Genomic DNA, 23,662 nt, shown 5'->3' with positions numbered 1-23,662 from the left:
TGACTCTCTGAAAAACATATTGATAAAACTCATGCACTTAAATACTAATAAATGTAGGCTGGTATGAACACACACAACTGTACGTTAATATAACCTGAAAGCTTCACCATTATCTGAAATCACATATCTTATCCTTCAAATAAGTATTAAACTAGCATTTTATTTCACACAAAAAAATGCTAGCTGAAATACTGGCTGAAACACAAGTTAGTCCACTTGAGTCTGTAATGTTTTATAGGTGTCTGGCTTTTCCAAACATCAGGACAGAAATGTGAGTTGGTCTTATGTTGAACTGGTTGAAAGGTTCGTTTGTACTGAAGCCCAAGACACTGAACTGGTTACTGTCTTGCCACACTCACAAATATACACACAAAATCACTTCAACGTAAAAAAAATGTTCTGAAATAATCAGCATGCAAGGCATTGTGCTTCATGCCAGGGAAGAAGAGACCCAATTAGCTGTTTTGTTATACCCATCTATTGCTCTCCATATTGAGCAATGTGTCCTTCCCATCCCTGTCTGCCTGTGTCCTCGTCACTCCCAAAGCCATGGCTGCAACCTTTCTAATCTGGTGTTCCCTGGCTGGACAACTCGTGAAATACCTGGTATCTGGACATGTTTGGAATTGTCCATTTGCTTTCCACAAGGCCAAATTCATGTCGGCCTTTACTTACCTCCAGACTCTTGACTTCTTGGCCCTGACAGAAGCATGGATTTCCCAAGAAAATACTGCTGAACAGGGTGCTCTCTCTTCATCTGACTATATGTTTTCCCCTGGTCCAAGACCATCTAATGAGGCTGCTCTCTCTTCTTCTGACTAGGTATTTTCCCCTGGTCCAAGACCATCTGGTTGCCACGGTGGCGGCACAGGGTGACATGTTTCAGCAAATTGGAGATTTTCTCTCTCCCTCTTGCTGACAAACTTGGTTCCTCTTCTGAATTCCATGATGTCAGTGTGATCTTTCCATTCTACTTGACATTGCTGGATGTCGGCCCACGAGCCTAACCTTCACAAGACCAAGCTGCTCTTCTGTCTTGGGAAGACCTGTCTGCTCCAGGACCTGTCCATTATGGTTGACAATGGCACATTGTCCTACTCCCAGAGTGCAAGTAACCTTTGCGTGACCCTGTTGTTTTCTGTTAACATGCTCCTACAGGTCCCTGCTTTACAACATTTGTAGAGGACGCTGGGTGTTCAACCTCCTCATGTTCTCCCATGTCACCCTGCTTCTTCAACAGATCTTCAAACTTTAAACTTAAATCCATTTTAAGACTGTGGCTCTTGCTAACGGAGCAACAAGAGGAGCTTCTCTCCTTACCTTCAGGCAATGCTCAAATCATACGTTCCTACCCAGGCTCTTTGTTTAGCCACCTCTGGGTTCTTGGCCCCATCATGACAGTTCCTGATCCAAACAGTCTAAACCCTTCTCTGTCCTGGCACCAAAGGGGTGGAACCATCTTCCATCTGAGGCAAAGTTTCGCTATCTTCAAAAAACATTACAAAACTCTAAAAATACTATAAAATACTAAAAATAGTTACAGTGTCACCACCGCTCTCTGTTGTCTTTTGTTAAATTTTGATGTTTAATGTTTACTTTTGTGTGGTCTTTCAAGCACAAATGTTAGCAGGTATCTAATGAAATAATAAGAATGCACTGACTACAAAACATACATACATCTTCTTCCGCCTCATCCGGGGACGGGTCGCGGGGGCAGCAGTCTAAGCAGAGATGCCCAGACTTCCCAGAGATGCCCAGACTTCCCAGAGATGCCCAGACTTCCCTCTCCCCAGACACTTCCTCCAGCTCTTCCGGGGGGACACCGAGGCGTTCCCAGGCCAGCCGGGAGACATAGTCCCTCCAGCGTGTCCTAGGTCTTCCCCGGGGTCTCTTTTTGAGGAAATGTGCTTCAGGGGACACATACCAATCTTTGACTCTCCTAAATCCCCTTGGAGGCGCTGAAAGAAGTCAATGGCCATTACCAAGGAATTGGAATTGGGGGGAGAGATTTTTTTTCAGATTCCGGTTTTCTTTCTGTTTCTATTTTTTCTTTATTCACGTGTGTTACTCTGTTGTAGTCACAGTTGCAGGCTCGGAGTAGGGAATGTTTTAACGACACCAGTAATATATTTACGTCTGGCTCAGCGTGACTCACCTTGTTACAATCTCTGTCTGCAAAATGTATTTATTACCAAAGAAGGATGTGAGTATGCACTTGAGAGCATTTCCCATACCTATGAATACGATATATGACATCAGGAATTCTGTAGATGTCAAACTGTTCAACAATTCCTTATTCATCATGTGGGATCTGAGGGAAATGGAATCAATCCTGCCACCAAAAGGTAGACTGAACAAGAGTTGCAAAACATTAAATGAAGTGTGTTAGGTTGATTCATATGCCTGCCGTTGAAGATTAGGCCTTTTTAAAGCTTTTATGCTACATTAGACTAATTGGTCGCCGTTACCTTTAATGTTAGTAAGTGAGAACCCTAGTAGGTACAGTTTGTAAATTCCTGACTGAGGTCATTGTTGATATGAACGTAGAGGTTTGGATCACATCCCGCTGTTTTTTTCTGAGCTCCACTTGCTTTTAAGGAGTGTGAACGAGGCGTCTGGGACCTCGCCGATTATTCTTACAGTTGGACGTATCGGTGTGGAGAAAGAAGCGCGCATCTTTACGGTGATAGGTGAGTCAGATCATATACATTGAAATTGAACAAAAATAATTACATAAAAAGTTGTGTAATTCGCTTTTAATGAATGAATAAAGTAATTTCTGCCTAAACATTCAGTGGATCAGAGTGTCTGTGCGCAAAATATTGACGTCTTTACCCACGTTATTTAAATGGGATAAGTAGGCTGATTGTTTAATCCACATCTACGTTTTTCAAATTTGACTGTGGATCAATGCATTAACAGACTGAGACAAAAGGTGCTCGTACAATTTGGCACAATGAAAGCCGATACTGCCCATTACACAACATACCACGCAATTTAATTCTGGTTTACAGAATTAAGTAGCGAGTGAAAGCTATGGTACCCACATTAGCTTTAAAGAGACTTAAGGGGAATGGTAAGGAGGACTGGCATTTTAATAGTCACCGATTTTAAGTGTTGTGTCATCCCTGAGGTATGTGCTTGTTCTCTGTGCATTTAGTCCTCTCCAGTATTATTTGTAAGGTAGCTGCTGCATTACATTTGGTTTAACAGAAATATGTCGCTTTCTTTTAAAGTAATTAAAGAAAAGATCTACCTGCGTTTTTAATGCGTATGGGCATTGTGAGACTTTATTTATGTGAGCCTATGTTGTCACAGCAGTTTGGTCAGTTGCATTTAAGAATTGGTATACCAAGATTCATAGTTCAACTGAACTTTAAGTAATTCCATGAAACCCTTTTTATCTGCCTTTTATTATGTTTAGTCCACACGTAATGTCATCTATTCAATCAAAATCAGAAATCAAGTTTGTTGGCAAAAGTCAGAAGCAGCAGTTTACTTCATATTGTTTACAATGAAACACACAAAATAGAATGGATGGCATGGAATCTGGTTTTCTTCATGTCCTTTAATCTAAGTCTGGCAGCCAATTAGAATTGGTCAGTGACCCCATCGCATGTCCGCAGCATCATTACTCAACAGCAATAGGGTGGTAATAGTGGTCTCAGCAATGGGTCATTCAAGGTCAACGCAAACACACTAGCCAAAAACCCTACTGTACAATAGCTACCCCATAGCCCAGCCCCACTCCACTGGATTGGCCAGCTTCCAGGCCAAATTAATGATGTCATCCCCCACCACACCCCCACACCTCCTCCTCCCATGTCCAGTGGGACTGGCTCTCCTTGTGCTGATGACATCACCATTTTAGGCAATAAAACCCAATTTCTTTCTTTGGATTTGGTTCAGTCTCCTTCTCGTAACGCCGCGTAAATGACCTGGTTACCGTGTTGTTCCTTTACAGAAGCTGACTTCAGCTGTCTTGATTCTGACAAACGTAATCATTTGTTCATTCAGAGTTTAATCTGATCAACCAGTTGCTTAATCTGGAATGACATGAGGCTGGCACAGCAGCAGAATGCTCCTCACCGAGGGTTCACAGGATGTCCATTAGATGATCGTGATGATGTTAGATCAGTGGGCATGTTACTGGAGGGTCTTGTTCTTCCTGTATGGTCACATCAGTCCCAGTACAGCTGGCTCCCTCCTGTTTATTCTAGTAAAGAACGTGTGTGTATCTGTGTGTGTGTGTGTGTATGTGTGTGAGTGCTGTCTTGTGTCTGTGTTTGTATGTGTGTCTGTGTCTGCAGGCTTGTGTCTGTGTGTGTGTTTGTAGGTGCAGGCGAATGTCTGTGTGTGTATCTGTGTGTGTGTTTGTATGTATGTGTCTGCGTGTGTTTGTAGGTGCAGGCGAATGTCTGTGTGTGAATCTGTGTGTGTGTTTGTATGTATGTGTCTGCGTGTGTTTGTAGGTGCAGGCGAATGTCTGTGTGTGAATCTGTGTGTGTGCAGGCTTGCATCTGTTTGTGTGTGTGTGTGTATAAAGCTTTAGGTCTCTGTTTGTGTGTGTGTGTGCTTGTGTGTGGGCGTGTTGGGTGTGTACATGAGGATGAGTGAAGCATATGAAACGAGGATGCAGCCAGTTCACTGGCCTTTCTGCTGACTGCTGAGCAGAACCTAATTAGGCAATGTAGTGAGTCTGACTCACCGGACAGCTGAGAGGGTGGGGGGTAGAACTGCCCCTCCCACTGTTGTCATAACGAGAGACAGAGAAACAGAGGGACAAAAACAGAGATAGAGAGAGACAGAGAGACAGAGAGAGACAGAGAGACAGAGAGAGACATACAGAGATAGAGAGAGACAGAGAGAGAGAGAGAGAGAGGGAGAAGGCAGGTGACATAAACAGCAAGAGGGAGTTATGTACATTGTTACGTTGTGCCAGTAATGTCATTTGAATATGATGGAGAGAGAGTGGCAGGTAGATACAGACACAAAAAACACACACACACACACACACAGATAGGGAGGTAGAGACAGACACACACACACACACACACACAGATAGGGAGGTAGAGACAGACACACACACACACACACACACACAGATAGGGAGGTAGAGACAGACACACACACACAGATAGGGAGGTAGAGACAGACACACACACACACACACACACAGATAGGGAGGTAGAGACAGACACACACACACACAGATTGGGAGGTAGAGACAGAGACACACACACACACACAGATAGGGAGGTAGAGACACACACACACACACACACAGATAGGGAGGTAGAGACAGACACACACACACACACACACACACACACAGATAGGGAGGTAGAGACAGACACACACACACACACACACACACACACAGATAGGGAGGTAGAGACAGACACACACACACACACACACACAGATAGGGAGGTAGAGACAGACACACACACACACACAGATTGGGAGGTAGAGACAGAGACACACACACACACACACACACAGATAGGGAGGTAGAGACACACACACACACACACAGATAGGGAGGTAGAGACAGACACACACACACACACACAGACAGATAGGGAGGTAGAGACAGACACACACACACACACACACACACACACACACACACACAGATAGGGAGGTAGAGACAGACACACACACACACACACACAGATAGGGAGGTAGAGACACACACACACACACAGATAGGTAGGTAGAGACAGAGACACACACACACACACACACACAGATAGGTAGGTAGAGACACACACACACACACACACACAGAGGGAGAAAACAAAGACAGAGAGGAAGTTCTGAACCCTTGACCTAATCTACCTCCTTCCCATTTACCTGCGTTGCAGAGTTAGTGTGACCCTCCAAACCCTGGTATCATCAGACATATCCATCCCATGAATGTTACCATATTATGATATCATCAGACTTATCCATCCCATGAATGTTACCATATTATGATATCATCAGACTTATCCATCCCATGAATGTTACCATATTATGATATCATCAGACTTATCCATCCCATGAATGTTACCATATTATGATATCATCAGACTTATCCATCCCATGAATGTTACCATATTATGATATCATCAGACTTATCCATCCCATGAATGTTACCATATTATGCAACTACTGCTTTTTTATTGAGGTCTGCAGACTTATAATGAGGTCAGGCCCAGTGACTGATTATGTCTTTCTTTATGTGCTCTTGACATTGTCGTACTTAGTTGTTGAACTATCTTGTTAACATATTCAGGACAAATGTCATTCCTATAAACAGTCTGGACTGATCTATTGGAGTGGGTTATTCCAGACAGCTTTAATCCATGCAAAAGAAATGGAAGCTTGTCCTGTCCAGTTTTTCAAAATAAAGAGCTGTTTGTTCCCTCACCTCAGCGCCTGTGTCCTACAACCTCCTCAGGCCGTGACAACCACTGCCTGTGGTTGACCCAAAAGACCTGCTTGTCTAATAGATTGTGATGTATACAGTGTATCCTGTCTGTGTCATGTCCAGTTATGACGTTAGGATTTAAACAGACACGGCACGTATTTGACACAGGTCCGTCTCTACCTCTGCTCACCAGGCCAGGCATGTTCATATCTGCATATCTGTGTCACAGTTTCCCTATATGTAAAGAGGCAGTCAGAGTTTATCACGGCCCTGACTGACATTCCAAGCCCTCACTGTTCAGACTGACATTCCATGCCCTCACTGTTCTGACTGACATTCCAAGCCCTCACTGTTCTGTCTGACATTCCATTCCCTCACTGTTCTGACTGACATTCTATGCCCTCACTGTTCTGACTGACATTCCATGTCCTCACTGTTCTGACTGACATTCTATGCCCTCACTGTTCTGACTGACATTCCATGCCCTCACTGTTCTGACTGACATTCCAAGCCCTCACTGTTCTGACTGACATTCCATGTCCTCACTGTTCTGACTGACATTCCATGCCCTCACTGTTCTGACTGACATTCCATGCCCTCACTGTTCTGACTGACATTCCATGCCCTCACTGTTCTGACTGACATTCTATGCCCTCACTGTTCTGACTGACATTCCATGTCCTCACTGTTCTGACTGACATTCTATGCCCTCACTGTTCTGACTGACATTCCATGCCCTCACTGTTCTGACTGACATTCCAAGCCCTCACTGTTCTGACTGACATTCCATGTCCTCACTGTTCTGACTGACATTCCATGCCCTCACTGTTCTGACTGACATTCCATGCCCTCACTGTTCTGACTGACATTTCATGCCCTCACTGTTCTGACTGACATTCCATGTCCTCACTGTTCTGACTGACATTCCATGCCCTCACTGTTCTGACTGACATTCCATGTCCTGACCTTTGCAAGCAGTTGCTTATCAAAATATTGTTTGTTGAAAGTTTGTTGATAGGGATTTCTATATATCCATAGATGGAAATTCGATTATAGACTCTTTAGATAAAGTGTAACCCAAAATTAACATTTGGACGGCCTGGCCTTTAGTTTCTGTCTGGGCTTTTTCAACCGTCCATTAACTCAGTCTTCAAGATTAGAGGCTGGCTTCGGTTGCCAGATTTCTGGTGCTGGAAGATGTGTTATTGACCGGTAAAACACAAGCCGACACACATGATGAAGCGTGCATATTGTCCTCAGAGGGCAGCACATGGGACTGGAGAATAAGTGCTATAGCGTAGTTGAGGGATGGCTCTATATACTGGGATAAGACAGAGGATTGTACAGAGACCTCTGTATATTACTAATTCTGAATCCATTAGTCATGTCCAGACAGATTCCTTACATTGCTACACACTATGGTCACGTGTTAGGGACTCTGTCTGGTTACAAACCCTAATCGTCTTCCACCAGGGATTTCTGGAAATGTGGGAATTTTGGGAAGGTTACAGGGTATTTGCAACCCACATGCATTGTTTTGTGAAGACAGTTTTGAAATGTTGTCATCACCACTACAGAACTGCTGCCAAGACATACTCAGAACAGCCTCTTGATCTACGCTAGAAAGCACAGAGACCCTTCCCTGGAGAGAGAGGAACACACAGAAACCCTGTATCAACACAAATTACATCTAATTTTTGTGGGAGATATTTACACTGCAAAAATAGTTTTCTTTTAAGATACCCTTTTGCAACTTATATATATTTTTTAAATCAGGATTGAACAGAGTAAATGGGCATGTCATTCTACCAAAAATGTCTTTATTAGGGTAAATTTTTAAAGATATTTTACCTCAAATACAAAACATGCTTAAAAAGCTTTTATTTGAAAGAAGATTAATTATACAAAATAATTCTGGTTAATATAAGCAAATATGTCCAGCAATGTACAATTCATCATGGTAACAAAATTACCACAATAAAATTAGATTGGAAATCTTAATTTAAATGTATCCCTGCTTGGATAGTAGTTTTTACAGTGCGGTAATGTACAGTCGTTTTTACGGTGCGGTAATGTACGGTAGTTTTTACAGTGCGGTAATGTACAGTTGCTTTTACAGTTAGGTAATGTACAGTCGTTTTTAGTGCGGTAATGTACAGTAGTTTTTACAGTGCGGTAAGGTACAGTAGTTTTTACAGTGCGGTAAGGTACAGTAGTTGATGCACTGTAGTTTGTTTTTTGGCATTGTTTAGAGTGGTAGACACACTACATTTACAGACAGTCAACTTTTCCTACAATATGCTGGATTTCCTATGGTGTTTGTCTCTATGGTGTTTGTCTCTATGGTGTTTGTTTCTATGGTGTTTGTTTCTATGGTCTTTGTCTCAATTTTACAGACAGTCAACTTTTCCTACAATATGCTGGATTTCCTATGGTGTTTGTCTCTATGGTGTTTGTCTCTATGGTGTTTGTCTCTATGGTGTTTGTTTCTATGGTGTTTGTTTCTATGGTCTTTGACTCAATTTTGATACAGAGGTCTGTATGACTATTGGCTAACTTGGTCCTATCAGTTTTCCACTTGTGCTTGGAAAAGGTATTTGTGGTTCTGGTGAGGTTTGTTGCTGCTGATGGAGCTGGGGAAAGCGTGTGGCTATTTCAGTCTGATTTAAGGGCATGGCTTAAGGAACTGGCAGGTGTGGAGGAGGGCACTCATTCCACTGTTACTATCTCAACTGCAGGAGAAAAATATGAACTGAGGGGGACGAAAGACAAGGATCATCTGAGGGATGACAGGACCCCTCCCCCAGGGGTATTCAGCGGTCAGGTGTTCGTGGATCCTGCCCGTTCGTTGATGTTTCTGCGTGGGTTGAGTTTCATTGATGGACAGTTGACATAAACCGGCACCAAAAGAACCAATGTGATGTTTGATCTTCAGTAAGGAGACACATTGAAAAACAGCTGGCAAAACTAAACATACATAAACACAACTTTATGTTGTCCTGTTCTGTTTGACACTATCCAATTCTGCTGGTTTATAGGGGTTTGTCTGAATTTGGAATCTGATTCCCATTCCATGTGTAGGGGGTCACTGTTTTTTAGGGGGATAGGATGGTATTTGGGACTAAGGAATTAGGGTCAATTGTAGGGATCATGGGTGCTCGGTTCCTGACTCAGTGATTAGTTGGGAACATTGAGTGCACTTACTGGTCTCTATATCCAAGTTTCCATCATTACCATGTGTGTGTACTGAATGTGTGTGTGTGTACTGAATGTGTGTGTGTACTGAATGTGTGTGTGTGTACTGAATGTGTGTGTGTGTGTACTGAATGTGTGTATGTGTGTATTATGTGTGTACTTGGTTTACTTGTGAGTGAACTGGTTAATTGAGGACAGTTGGCCTGTCCACACAAATAAAAAAAGTGTATTTTAGTGATGGGTTCGGGGTTTTGCTTATAATTAGGGTTAGGTTTATTAGTATGGTGATACTAACAGTTGTGTGTCTGTCTGCTTGTCTTTCTCTTTATTTCTCTCTCTCTCTCTCTGTCTTCCTCTCTACCAAACATCGTTAATGGGAGGTAACATGGTGTCTGGGCTATAGGTCTTCATTGGAAATACATTGCTAGATTTAAAATGTGTATTTTTGGAGGCATTTTAAGATACATGGGACTTCTTTAAAAAGTATATTTGTTTAGAAACAAATGTCATTGTAAAAAAAAATTGCCATACATTTATTACGAAAATATTAAAATAATATGTATTTTTCATTTTATTTAATATGTTTCACATTGATTCTTTATGGTAAAGGTCCTGATGTGGTCCTCAGGACATCTTGACTTTGTGAGACGGTCTTGACTTTGTGAGACGGTCTTGACTTTGTGAGACGGTCTTGTCTGTGAGAGATGGTCTTCACTGTCTGCATCGCTCCTTTCAAGGAAATATTTTCACTGAGAGCCACTAAGGTCACAGAGAGGTATTCCACATAAAAAAAACAAGTGCTTGGAAATGTATTCATTGAAACAATTCTGAAATGTATTCCTTGGCTGGGAGCACTTTAGAACATCATTTATTATCACACATCATTGGGTTATGTAAATACCGAAAGACACAAAGACAGACACACAGAACAACATATTTCTTAACACTTCCTGAAAAAGTCTGACAACATTTTCTAAGTGTTCATGATAATATAAACTATGTCACTACACAAGCTAACCATAAATGAGTGCCTAATTGATACAGTATTTATTCAATGTCTTTGAGCCCGTGGCTGCAGAGCATTCTGCACACTGTCAGCCCTTCAGAGGTTCACGTCAGGGTAATATATTATTACAAATATATCTAGCGGTTATAATAAAACAATAAACATACCATGGGATATCAGACAGTGCAAACATTTTAAAATGACTGATTGTACTAGAAACAGCATTTGAAGATCAGGACCCCCCTACAAACAGCCCCTTGGGTAGTTGGGGTATCTGTTGTCCCTTAAGGTCCCCATTCCCGACCTTTGCAACCCCCATTTTCCCTCTGATGTCACAGCCGTGGTGTTCACACCCTCCCCTGGCTGTAGACAATTCTTTTGATTCATATCCTAAAATGGAATGGACATTTCAGGGTTGGGTGAGGGAGTGGGCGTTAGACCCTGGGTCAGAGGATCTTGGTGTATATAGCCCAAAGCGTGCCGGGCTCCGTGGCGGTCTCCTCTGTGGATGCTACTCTCCCATCAACCTATCATACCAGGACCTCATCATGGCTTACAGACTGTCAGGTAAGAGGTTGAATTGATGTTCATAGTGTTTCTTCACTGTTAGTGCTGGTCGGGTGGTGATGGACAGTGGGTTGGTTTGCTATGTCCATTCTGGGATGCTGACTGATGGCTTCTGGGAAGTTCTCTTTGGTTCTTGGCTTCTTGACTGTGTTTGGTAGGTCACAACTGAGAAACGTTTCTGATTTATGTCTTTTGGGGGGAATGGGAAGGTCCGAAGAATAAGTGACAATGATAAATACGTCTGGACTGATGCGTCTGGACTGGAAATTATTTGGAATTTAAAAAATATGCAAGAATATTGCAATTTGGGTTTTATTGAATGGAGCCTTAAGCACTCAAGTCCTCGGACAGCTTTATTTACGTTGTTAATGGGCAATCAAACATGATAAATGTAGTTTTCATCAGGGACACCAAGTCAGACCGAGATCACATGGTTGTTACTATACATAGAAGCTGAGCTCAAACCTCTTCCTCAGAGCCGTTGGGCTTTGATCTGCCGTCAGGGAGCCACAAGTTATCAATGTCGATGAGAGCCAGGCTCTGTGGGCGGCTATGCCTGGCATCCATCATCGCCCGCTGACCACACACCATTCTCTTACCCTGACCAATCCACCGTAAAGTGGTTTCCCAGCCCCACAGGCCAAAGGGATGTACTCTAGACCCTCTTGAAAAACCTCCTGGCGTGTAGCATGGGGGTTTCTGTGGGGGCAACGTTGTGATTGGTGGAAGCTGAGAGGCTCTTTCAGCAGGCATCCAAGTCCACTACAGCTGGGTGGTCCCTGTAGTGTCCTCAGATGTCACCCGTCTGGCTTGGTGTTTCTAGATGTCTCCGCTACATGAGCCCCGTGCTCTAACACAACGGAATGCCTGGTGGGGGCCTCTGAGGCGATGGATTTGGGCCTCTGAGGCGATGGATTTGGGCCTCTGAGGCTGTGGATTTGGGCCTCTGAGGCGATGGATTTGGGCCTCTGAGGCGATGGACTTGGGCCTCTGAGGCTGTGGATTTGGGCCTCTGAGGCGATGGATTTGGGCCTCTGAGGCGATGGATTTGGGCCTCTGAGGCTGTGGATTTGGGCCTCTGAGGCTGTGGATTTGGGCCTCTAAGGTGGTGGATTTGGGCCTCAGAGACTGTGATACGTTGCTGCCATTGTTCCAATCTTAGCCATTGGTTTGACCGATCTCGATCGGCTCGTACCACTGCTATAAGAATGGGGGTGACTCACCAGTGACTCAGGGTTTATTCCAGGCAGTCATGTTGATCCCTCCCGCACAGCTGAACACAGGCCTGTCTGTCCCCTGGACCCCCAACCATCCCCACGGGCCAGTCAGATGGAGCACGCACCGATGCGCTTGTGGCAGATCCCGTTGTTGACCACATTTCTGCATTACCCCAACCACCAGTTTGCTTTTGTAAATATTTGCAGTTCCCATGGATACCGGGATTGTGTGTCATTACAAATACTTCCTTACATCAGTCTCACTGCAATTAAAGCAGATTCTCAATAACATTGCATCTGTTGTCTGTAAAACATCTCGGACATAAACAATGCCAAAATATATTTTGGTTTTCTGGCTCCCGAACTGCTGAAGCCACAACAGACATCCAGTGTTTGGGAGTTTTGAGATTCTCTCTAGTTTCTCTCTAGTGTATAAGACATGTACAAGACTCAAGTGTTTGACACTGACAAGCTAGATGATCAGGATGTCATAGACACTAGAAGGCCTAAATAGCATGGTTCATTCCAGAGGCCCTTGGAGAGAGTGGTCTACAGGATGAGTACATAACATGGGATTCCAGCGTTCATGGGGTGGCAGAAAGACCTTGTGAAAAGGTGAAATCATTATGGGCTGTCTTTTCTTTTTTTAATATATTTGTTTTGCAATATTTGTATCATCCTAAAATATGAAAAAAGGGGAAAAAAGGTTAGGAACCCCTGGCCTAAAATACCTGCCTTAGAAAACACAGAAACCCCATACAGCCCATAATTTTTTCAGCCAACTATCACGGTGGATGATCAGTCCATGCTTCCTGTTGTCATATGATCAGGATGAAGAGGAGAAGGGGGATGGCTTTGTTTACAATAACAACCAATGAAATTATGTTGTCAAATGGAGACAAATGGCACGGGGGGGGGGGGGGGTGGGGGCGGGGTAGGATAAAGTGTGATGGATTAAAGCAGCAAAGCCGTCTAAAAATACAGCCTAAACTTTCCAGCAAAGCCTGATAAAGTCAGCCGCCTCCCACAGGGCCGAGTCAGACACAGGAGTGTTGGCTACACGCTAAAGCCCTTTTCAGAACAGGCAAACATCTGTGGGCCAATTTGAGGCAGACATTTTTCCAAACACTTCCCTCAGCCGTTTGGCATGCGGGTGCTAAACCCTGTGCCTGACTGGGTCTGATTAGAGGACAGGAAGAGCTCTAGGAAGCCAGTTTGAACAGATGTTTGTCTTAGCCTGGACAATGTGTAACAGATCGGGTTTTGTGCGTCTGGATACAGTGTTACCACAGTTCTCGACCAGGCATGACGTACATGTGTTATTGATAACAGCCGAGTGAGGTCATCAGTCAGGTCAAGGCTTTTGCGGCTGAAGAACATGCTGCATGTCCCATTTTATGATGAGTTAGGTGTTACACAAGTTAGGTACGTGGATAATGTCTGACAGGCTCACATGGATCATGCTGTAAGCTACTGTAGGGTGACGTTGACTCAGTCAAACTGTAACCTACACTGCCTCCCTGTGGTGACTCGGGGAAAAACAACCAACTCAAATAAAGCTAGTAGTCTATGTACGTCCAATCAATGAGTCTGTAATTACATGTGTTTACTTGTCAGTCAATTAGCCATTTGATTACAAAGGCTGGTTGTGTACAACCTGATTGTGGGGTGTCCTGTCCTTGTCCATCTGGTTCTGCAGCAGACTTGGATTCTGTTTAAAGACACTGGACACAGCCCACCTGCACTTATTGACCTGCATCTGAATGTGCAAAAATATTGATGTGTCCCAAAAGGTCATGTACTCTTATAATCTTTAATCGGACCACCCCTCAGAGTCTGGTTTCTTTCTAGGTCTCTTCTAAAGTTTCATCGCGATATGGGAGTTTTTCCTAGGCACTGTGCATAACTCCGTTGTGGTTTGATCTTTGGGGTTTCAGGCTGGGTATCTGAAAGCACTTCGTAACAACTGCTGATTTAAAAAAGGTGTAAAGATTTGATTGATCGTTTTCTGACGGTTAATGAGGTTGTTGTCTGTGTTCGTACAGGACCGAGGAGCTACGCTACCTCCACCATGACTGAACGCTTCGACTGTTACTATTGCCGTGACAACCTTCATGGGAAGAAGTATGTGAAGAAGGATGAGAAGCATGTGTGTACAAAGTGCTTCGACAAGCTCTGTGCCAACACCTGCGCTGAGTGTCGTCGCCCCATAGGTGCTGATGCCAAGGTTTGTGCGCTGTGCCCTGTTTGTGTATGTACAGTGTGTGTGTGTGTGTACAGTGTGTGTGTGTGTGTACAGTGAGTGATCAGCCACCCTAAAGTGTGTATATTTACAATGTGTGTGTTGGACACTGGTCTAACTCTGTCTAACCGCTAGGTTACCTGCTGCTGAAAAGTGTTGTGAGTTCTCCAGGGACCGATGTCCCCGGCCGACGTGTCCCTGGCAGCATGTATCGACCGTCAGGCTTTTCATGCTGCACTGCACACAATTTCCCCTGAGCTTTTCTGGACAGACATGATTCACTACTCTGTTTCTGGCAAACCCCCCCGAATGTTGTATATAGGAAAGAAAACGGGTTTGGGTTTAATGAGGTGTTTGGAAATGTGAGTGAATGTCACTCCTCTGGTGTCTGTCTCCAGGAGTTGAACCATAAGAACCGCCACTGGCATGAGGACTGTTTCCGCTGCGCTAAGTGCTACAAACCCCTGGCCAACGAGCCGTTCAGCGCCAGGGACGATGGCAAGATCATGTGTGGCAAGTGTGGCTCCCGCGAAGACGGCAACCGTTGCCAGGGCTGCTACAAGGTGGTCATGCCAGGTGGGCTTCGCTGTGGCTACGATACATTGTCTCTCCTGAAACTGACCTAGCGCTGCAATACATCGTCTTTCCTGAAACTGACCTAGCGCTGCGATACATCGTCTTTTCTGAAACTGACCTAGTGCTGCGATACATGGTCTCTTCTGAAACAGACCTAGTGCTGCGATACATCGTCTTTCCTGAAACTGACCTAGCGCTGCGACACATCGTCTTTCCTGAAACTGACCTAGCGCTGCGACACATTGTCTCTCCTGAAACTGACCTAGCGCTGCGATACATTGCCTCTCCTGAAACTGACCTAGCGCTGCGATACATTGTCTCTCCTGAAACTGACCTAGCGCTGCGATACATTGTCTTTCCTGAAACTGACCTAGCGCTGCGATACATGGTCTCTTCTGAAACAGACCTAGCGCTGCGATACATTGTCTCTCCTGAAACTGACCTAGCACAGTGATTCCTGAGCAACAGGACAAAGTCCACGCTGTTTATATTCCAATCTGCTCCCTCTTTGATTGACAGGTACTCAGAACGTGGAGTACAAGAACAAGGTGTGGCACGAGGAATGCTTCACCTGCTTCGAGTGCAAGCAGCCAATCCGCTCGCAGAGCTTCTTGAACAAGGGCGATGACATCTACTGTGGCCCCTGTCATGACAAGAAGTTTGCCAAGAAATGCTTCCACTGCAAGCAGGTGCATAACAAATCCATCCCTTCACACACAAAGAGAAATATATTTGATTACATTTTTAATAGGTTTTTGCTACATTTTCCTGCCATGTGAAATTACAGCAATATATATATAGCAATCTCATAATAATTTAATAGTTTAATAAAGTTAAACTGAATGTTTGCTGTTATCCTTAGAGGAGTGAACGTTGTCTTCCAGGACCCCTGACAGTGTTTCTCTTCCCTCAGCCTATCACCTGACAGTGTTTCTCTTCCCTCAGCCTATCACCTGACAGTGTTTCTCTTCCCTCAGTCTATCACCTGACAGTGTTTCTCTTCCCTCAGCCTATCACCTGACAGTGTTTCTCTTCCCTCAGCCTATCACCTGACAGTGTTTCTCTTCCCTCAGCCTATCACCTGACAGTGTTTCTCTTCCCTCAGTCTATCACCTGTCAGTGTTTCTCTTCCCTCAGCCTATCACCTGACAGTGTTTCTCTTCCCTCAGCCTATCACCTGACAGTGTTTCTCTTCCCTCAGCCTATCACCTGACAGTGTTTCTCTTCCCTCAGCCTATCACCTGACAGTGTTTCTCTTCCCTCAGCCTATCACCTGACAGTGTTTCTCTTCCCTCAGTCTATCACCTGACAGTGTTTCTCTTCCCTCAGCCTATCACCTGACAGTGTTTCTCTTCCCTCAGCCTATCACCTGACAGTGTTTCTCTTCCCTCAGCCTATCACCTGACAGTGTTTCTCTTCCCTCAGCCTATCACCTCTGGAGGCATCAGCTATCAGGACCAACCGTGGCACTCCGAGTGCTTTGTCTGTCGTACCTGCCGAAAGACCTTGGCTGGAACCCGCTTCACCTCCCACGAGGAACATGTCTACTGTGTGGACTGCTACAAGACCTCGGTGGCCAAGCCGTGCAATGGCTGCAAGAACCCCATCACAGGTCAGATACACAGACGTTCTTCTAAAAGAAACACTAGTGTCCATGTTCCCTAAGCCCTAACCTTACTTTGTGACTTCAATAACCTGATGAAACTTAGTTGCCCCAACACATAAACCTAACCTGTCTCAGGTTTTACTCTCTTTGTGGGGAGTTAAAGACTAGTGATACCCATATGTCTGAGAGGGACAAAACAACTGGGACAATGTGCTCTGATTGGTTGTTTATCTGTTAATAGTGTTGAGGGGAAGATTGCATATTCATGTTTCCAAATATGGAGAAAGAGAGAACTTTCCAGGAATGCATGAATGCAGCTCTGAGGTTTGAAGGCACATACAGTCAAGAAACTTTGAAAGGGTGCCTACATTGTGTCGATCTGTAGAAAGAACATTTAATGTAATCCCTTTTCAGATTCAACAGTAAGGTTTACAAGGGGATCGTACACTCACAGTCTACGGCGTAAACGACTGGTGTGTCGAGTGGAACGTTCTAGCGAGGTTTATTAGCATCGATGAGATTGTCGCGGCTGAACATTTTGTCTCCACATACCTTCTCCATTACCACAGGGTTTGGCCACGGGACCAATGTGGTGAACTACGAGGGCCACTCCTGGCATGAGTACTGTTTCAACTGCAAGAAGTGCTCACTCTCCCTGGCCAACAAGCGCTTCGTCATGAATGGAGAGCTCATCTATTGTCCTGACTGCGCCAAGAAGCTGTGAGCGCGGCCAACAAGAAGGCCAGAGAAGATTCTCGTCCGTGATTCCTGTCGGGACCTCTAAACCAACTGGAGAGGTCAAGCGGCTCAATCTACCGTGTGAAACCGCAGGTTATTGACCTGAATGAAACCTAACCGCCATTCAAAGTAATCTTGTTCCAGTGTTTGATGTCAGTGTTGAGTACTAACACACGTGTCAACTGGTTTGCTTGTGATATGCAATACTATAAAGCTTGGCATAGCCATATTAGGGAATGCCCTTTCAGTGCCTCACTGGAAGAATACTAATATGTTACGAGACATGTTACATGCTTCCTGTAACTTGTTGAATTCTATACTAATTTTCCTAAATTAACATCATATCTCTGAAGTGATGTATTAAAAGACCTTATATATGAAGGTCTCGTGTAGGTCTTCATGTAATAATCAGAATGGATAAACTGGGTCTTTCTTTGAAAGTATTAAAAGGTGTTGCTCAGAAATACTAATCATGTGGTCATCTCGTTCTGAAGTGGAGGGACAGTTTGGTATGTGAATGCAGATTTTTAAGGATCAATAAAGGCAAGAGACCAAAATGTGTGTTTATTTCCACCTGGTAGACAGAAACAATGACAAACTATCCCTTTTTAATTTGCAAAACTTTATTTTTAACAGTACATATCTTTTCAGTACACTTAGATATATTTACAAATATAGTTTGTGGACAGAGCTTGGGTTAGGGTCTGGAGAGCCTCCAGAAAGCAATTCATATTCACACTGTAGCCCTGGTCAGGTAGAATGATTGTCATGGCCGAGGTAAAGACACGCCACATTTTATTAGCTATTAATTAATTGTAACAAAATAAAAATACAACCCTTTGTCAACCTAAGGCACCTTTCTATTCTACCGTCATAACGACTCACTGTCATGAGAACATCAAGTTAGCTCGGTATTCAAGCCCACAGACACAGGAAGGACTGAACACCACCACAGGACGTCTGGTCTGGCAGCAGCGACGGTCATGCAACGGCCTCGTCTGAGACGGACGTGTGGCTAACATTAGCCACGTAGCACTGACCAACGAACAAGCCCATTCCACACCAGACACGTCTACAGTGACCCTGGGAATAGACTCGCGTTTGTCAAGAAGGGTCCGGATGAGAGACAAAAGACGGGGAAACGTCTGTATTCCAGCACCATACTGAACCTCTTCACGTCTTACTGACAGGTCAATCCAAAGCTTTACAAACCACTAAGTGGCAAACCTCCCACAGAGACAAGCGCCTAATGTTGCGATAAACAGTAAAACAGTTTGTACATTAAAACAACAGAGAGCGACAGAGATGCATGTTAAACAATTAAGGGCTTGTTTGTTTAGTCAAATGAACATTCTTCATGCCTATTAGTCAAAGCAAGACCTCTCGGTCCAGTCATAAGGCAGGAAATAAAGCAGGGTTTCCCAGAATCCATCCTGGGGCCTTCCACGGGTCCATGTTCTGTTGTTTGCCCCAGAAACACACAGCTGACTGAAATAATGAGGTCATCGCCATGCCATCATCACGATCGTCATCAGCTGTACATCACTAGAGCAAAAACTAAAATGTGGGGGGAGGCCCCTGGATTTAGTGGAAACGGGCCGCAAACCTCTGAATGATTCAAGCATAGGGAACTCAAGTGCCCACACAGCTCCTTAACAACCCTTAGACAACACAGAACTACACCAGCAAAGACAAAAACTCAGAGGTCCTGTCACAATCATTTAGTGGTAGACTCAGCAGATTATTGCTACACAGAGGAGAGTCGGGCGGTGACCAGAGTCCCTGTTAACAGGCCTATTGCAAACTTGAAATGGCATCCCTGCAAAAACATTCAGTCTCCCAAAACGCTCTGGGTCAACACACAGAGAACCCCCTTATCAACCTACAGTGCTGATTCCCCAGCAACCGGAGCGGTTAAACGGCCGTGTGTGACCGCCTCAACACCTCACCAACGCCCAGTTCCTGTCCCTCAACGCTTGAGCTGATCTATTGTGTGTGAGACAAGTCAAAGCAATGGAACAGCGCAACCTAGTGGAATCCTTGCCAAATTGCAGACAATCATCAAGTGCCCGGTGAGCACGGCTCAGGCGGACGTTTTTCATATATCCGACCTGGACGAAGTCATTAGCAGTGCATCGAGGTGACTATCTGGGACCAGCAGTCCAGGATCAGAGCTAACCCAGCCATGGTGGTGACCAAAATCAGACCTGGAACAGAGCTTAGGTCCACAACACTGGCAACCTTAACAAAGAGTCAAACACAACCAACACTAGAATACACAGACACCCTTATTCCAGATCCAACCACAGTGGCGTTGGTCTAATACTGATTATAGTAAGTGGAAATACACGTTCATACATATAAACAAACAGCCAATTGATACATTATAAAAAATAATTGAAATGTTAGCTTTTTGCCAGAAGAGGTAAAGTATAAAAGCAGCAGCAAGGTATAGTTATTTTTTTTGTGTCAGTCAGAAGTAGAGGAGAAGCACTGGAACAAGGAGTATGGAGACAGCTACTGAAAGACAGGGGAGACCGACAGACAGGAGAGACCGACAGACAGGAGAGACCGACAGACAGGAGAGACCGACAGAACAGTTGTTGTATAAGAGTGAACTTCAAACCTTTCAAGGTCTGTTTCCGGACTAGTAGTGCACGTACGCACGCACACATCCGTTATGGGCTATAGTCATTCATATGTTGAGAGTATAGATTCATGCAGTCATTGCTGGGGTTGAAAGTCACACCTCAGCGCTCAGGATGCTGTTAAATTACAATTTGATATGAGTTAGCTAACAATTAACTTTATATACACACACAAATGTTAAAGGACAACACGTTAACATATAAAGACATTCACCTAAACAGGAACAGATCAACTTCCCTGAACAGATATTCATTAAACCGAATGTTTACCTTCTGAATTCCTACAAACGTAGGTCACATCATTTGAATAAAACTGTTTGATTTGAACATGAGGGCCCCCTGGTGGTGAGGGGTGAGAGAGCAGGGAAGCTGATGGGCTCTGAGCAGCTCAGGTGACAGATGAAACAGACAGGAAAACTGAGCCAGGGTGTTTGAAAAGATGTCTGGACCAAGACCCAGGCGGCCTCACCCACAATCACAATTTCTTTAACCTCTGGCAGGTTTTCTGAATCCCTTGTGACAAGTTGTGAACTCCCACCCACCACGCCTCAAAGCATACTGAAGACACAATGGAACCGGAACAAAAACTAAACACAACAACAGTAGTTAGGGATACCCAAGAAACCATCGTATAAATTACAACGTTGCACAACCTGTCCCAACACTTAAAAAAAATATCAACAGTATGAACAAATTCAAATTAAAAAAAACTAGTGACCCTCAAACGGAGTATGACCCCAGGGAATGAGCACATTGAAGGAGCGCAGACATTTTCCCTGAAGCCTTTTTCTGCATTCAGAGGACCCCATCTGACTTCCTGTGTGCCTCCTCTGGCTGAGGAGGTCCAGACTTGGAAGCCGGGGGGTCCGGGGTCCAGTGTGTGCGCGCGTACGTGCGTGCGTGCGGAGGGGTAAGTGGGTCTGGAACTCAGCTGGACAGGAACTATACGAGTGCAGTACTCACAGGCTGAAGGGATGCTGCCTCACATCTCTACAGGGAAACACAGACAGTTGTGTCAACATTTCATATCCACCAAGGTATTCACTGGCCTTCACAACAAACCACATGCAGTTTGGTTTCAGTCCATTCACTATTAACCCTAGTCTAAGCTTCTACCGGTCTTACTGGCCAGGGCTTCTAAGGGCTGACTGGAGGGGAGGAGTGGAGTAAGTCCTGGCCCGTCAGGGGCCCCGTCGCGGTCCATGATGCCCTGGTTCCGTCCCTCGGCATCGATGACAGGTCGGCCCTTGGCGTTGACTCCCAGGTCGATGAGCTCCTCGAAGCTCCAGGGGCCGGGCTTTCCGTTCAGACCCGGTGACTCCATGTTGTCCTCGTTCTGGAACTCTGAGCACCCCACCAGACCACCTGGGGTCCCGAGGCTGGAGGGACAGTCAGATGAGACAGGGCTACCAACACACACAGCACCTACACTCACCTGAAGGATTATTAGGAACACCATACTAATACTGTGTTTGACCCCCTTTCGCCTTCAGAACTGCCTTAATTCTACGTGGCTTTGATTCAACAAGGTGCTGAAAGCATTCTTTAGAAATGTTGGCCCATATTGATAGGATAGCATCTTGCAGTTGATGGAGATTTGTGGGATGCACATCCAGGGCACGAAGCTCCCGTTCCACCACATCCCAAAGATGCTCTATTGGGTTGAGATCTGGTGACTGTGGGGGCCATTTCAGTACAGTGAACTCATTGTCATGTTCAAGAAACCAATTTGAAATGATTCGAGCTTTGTGATATTATCCTGCTGGAAGTAGCCATCAGAGGATGGGTACATGGTGGTCATAAAGGGATGGACATGGTCAGAAACAATGCTCAGGTAGGCCGTGGCATTTAAACCATGCCCAATTGGCACTAAGGGGCCTAAAGTGTGCCAAGAAAACATACCCCACACCATTACACCACCACCACCAGCCTGCACAGTGGTAACAAGGCATGATGGATCCATGTTCACATTCTGTTTATGCCAAATTCTGACTCTACCATCTGAATGTCTCAACAGAAATCGAGACTCATCAGACCAGGCAACATTCTTCCAGTCTTCAACTGTCCAATTTTGGTGAGCTCGTGCAAATTGTAGCCTCTTTTTCCTATTTGTAGTGGAGAGGAGTGGTACCCGGTGGGGTCTTCTGCTGTTGTAGCCCATCCGCCTCAAGGTTGTGCGTGTTGTGGCTTCACAAATGCTTTGCTGTATACCTCGGTTATAACGAGTGGTTATTTCAGTCGAAGTTGCTCTTCTATCAGCTTGAATCAGTCGGCCCATTCTCCTCTGACCTCTAGCATCAACAAGGCATTTTTCGCCCACAGGACTGCCGCATACTGGATGTTTTTCCCTTTTCACACCATTCTTTGTAAACCCTAGAAATGGTTGTGCGTGAAAATCCCAGTAACTGAGCAGATTGTGAAATACTCAGACCGGCCCGTCTGGATCCAACAACCATGCCACGCTCAAAATGGCTTAAATCACCTTTCTTTCCCATTCTGACATTCAGTTTGGAGTTCAGGAGATTGTCTTGACCAGGACCACACCCCTAAATGCATTGAAGCAACCGCCATGTGATTGGTTGATTAGATAATTACATTCATGAGAAATTGAACAGGTGTTCCTAATAATCCTTTAGGTGAGTGTACATCCTACAGGAGAAGCACTGCAGCTGGGTACATTACAGAAGTGTGTGTGTGTGTGTGTGTGTGTACCTAACAGTCAGAGATTCCACAGGCCTGGTCCCATTGTTGTTTTCCTTGTCAGCCTCCGGCTTCCCGTTCACACAACCAAGCGGCTCTTCCCGCTCTCCCATTGGCTCCTGGCTAGTCAGGCCACGCCCCTGATCCACCTCAACGTCCGTGGCCCAGTCAGTGGTCTCCGTCAGGTCCCCTGTGGAGATGGAGCAGTTCACGGTGAGGGCGACCCTAGACGCTGACCAGCTCTGACCAAGTACTGCCTTGTCTTCCGTTTGAAAGCAGCGTTGTAATTCAGATTACTGCCCTGCCCCCACCCGGCCACCAGGCCAGAGCACCTAGCTGCCCACGGCTTCTTCAGGGTTGGCAAACATCATTTCGGGGACAGTATAAAATGTAAAAATTCTAATAAAACAGCACTATTAACTGTAGATAAACGTTATTGAATCATTTCTTTGGGTTTCAGTAAAACGATGCACTGATCAGTGATCCCATTAAATCTGTTATCTGGGGTTAGACTGAAGTCCGTGACAACTACCCATGGTTGGATCATCACAGATGATCTGGTGGTCGTCCCCTTGGTCGTCCCCTTGGTCGTCTCCTTGGTCGTCTCCTTGGTCGTCTCCTTGGTCGTCTCCTTGGTCGTCACCCTCTTCATCTCCCTCTTCATCCTGCATGCCTTTCTCATCACCGTCTCTCTATGGAGGAAACATGAGGTCAAAATTTAGATATTTAACATCTCCATATAAGCACAT

At 44.9% G+C, this 23,662-nt stretch overlaps 2 protein-coding genes across 17 annotated transcripts in view; one reads left to right on the top strand and one right to left on the bottom strand.

Annotated features, from left to right (window-relative positions):
* Window positions 1-2,583: 2,583 nt before the first annotated feature.
* On the top strand, window positions 2,584-18,122 carry fhl1a (four and a half LIM domains 1a). Of its 3 annotated transcripts, none has more exons than XM_034291612.1 (6): window positions 2,584-2,690; window positions 14,449-14,630; window positions 15,044-15,221; window positions 15,741-15,910; window positions 16,647-16,833; window positions 17,397-18,122. In XM_034291612.1, exons 2-6 carry the CDS (start codon window positions 14,475-14,477, stop codon window positions 17,549-17,551), a joined length of 846 nt encoding a protein of 281 aa, XP_034147503.1. In that variant the 5' UTR covers window positions 2,584-2,690; window positions 14,449-14,474; the 3' UTR covers window positions 17,552-18,122.
* A 44-nt stretch (window positions 18,123-18,166) lies between these two features.
* Window positions 18,167-23,662, bottom strand: part of map7d3 (MAP7 domain containing 3) — a 33,456-nt gene continuing 27,960 nt past the window's right edge. For 13 of the 14 annotated variants that reach the window (XM_013133672.2, XM_010906071.2, XM_013133675.2 and 10 more), the window contains 4 exons: window positions 23,446-23,605; window positions 22,926-23,103; window positions 21,330-21,592; window positions 18,167-21,203 (listed from right to left, as the gene is read on the bottom strand). In XM_013133672.2, coding sequence (XP_012989126.2) covers window positions 21,196-21,203; window positions 21,330-21,592; window positions 22,926-23,103; window positions 23,446-23,605 — 609 coding nt within the window. In that variant the 3' untranslated portion in view covers window positions 18,167-21,195. The remainder of the gene's footprint in view (window positions 21,204-21,329; window positions 21,593-22,925; window positions 23,104-23,445; window positions 23,606-23,662) is intronic. The other variant, XM_013133673.2, reaches the window with a different exon arrangement.

Source organism: Esox lucius, chromosome 4 (assembly GCF_011004845.1).
Source record: "Esox lucius isolate fEsoLuc1 chromosome 4, fEsoLuc1.pri, whole genome shotgun sequence".
In the NCBI taxonomy this organism is placed as follows: domain Eukaryota; kingdom Metazoa; phylum Chordata; class Actinopteri; order Esociformes; family Esocidae; genus Esox; species Esox lucius.
The sequence above is the reverse complement of the archived record's forward strand: the minus strand, read 5'-3'. Positions and strand labels throughout refer to the sequence as shown.

Excerpts from the sequence above, each read along its gene's own strand:
- fhl1a (XM_034291612.1), top strand. The coding sequence starts at position 14,475 with ATGACTGAACGCTTCGACTGTTACTATTGCCGTGACAACCTTCATGGG. Across the intron at positions 15,222-15,740 it reads CTACAAGGTGGTCATGCCAG|GTACTCAGAACGTGGAGTAC; the intron begins GTGGGCTTCGCT and ends TTTGATTGACAG. Across the intron at positions 15,911-16,646 it reads AATGCTTCCACTGCAAGCAG|CCTATCACCTCTGGAGGCAT; the intron begins GTGCATAACAAA and ends CTCTTCCCTCAG.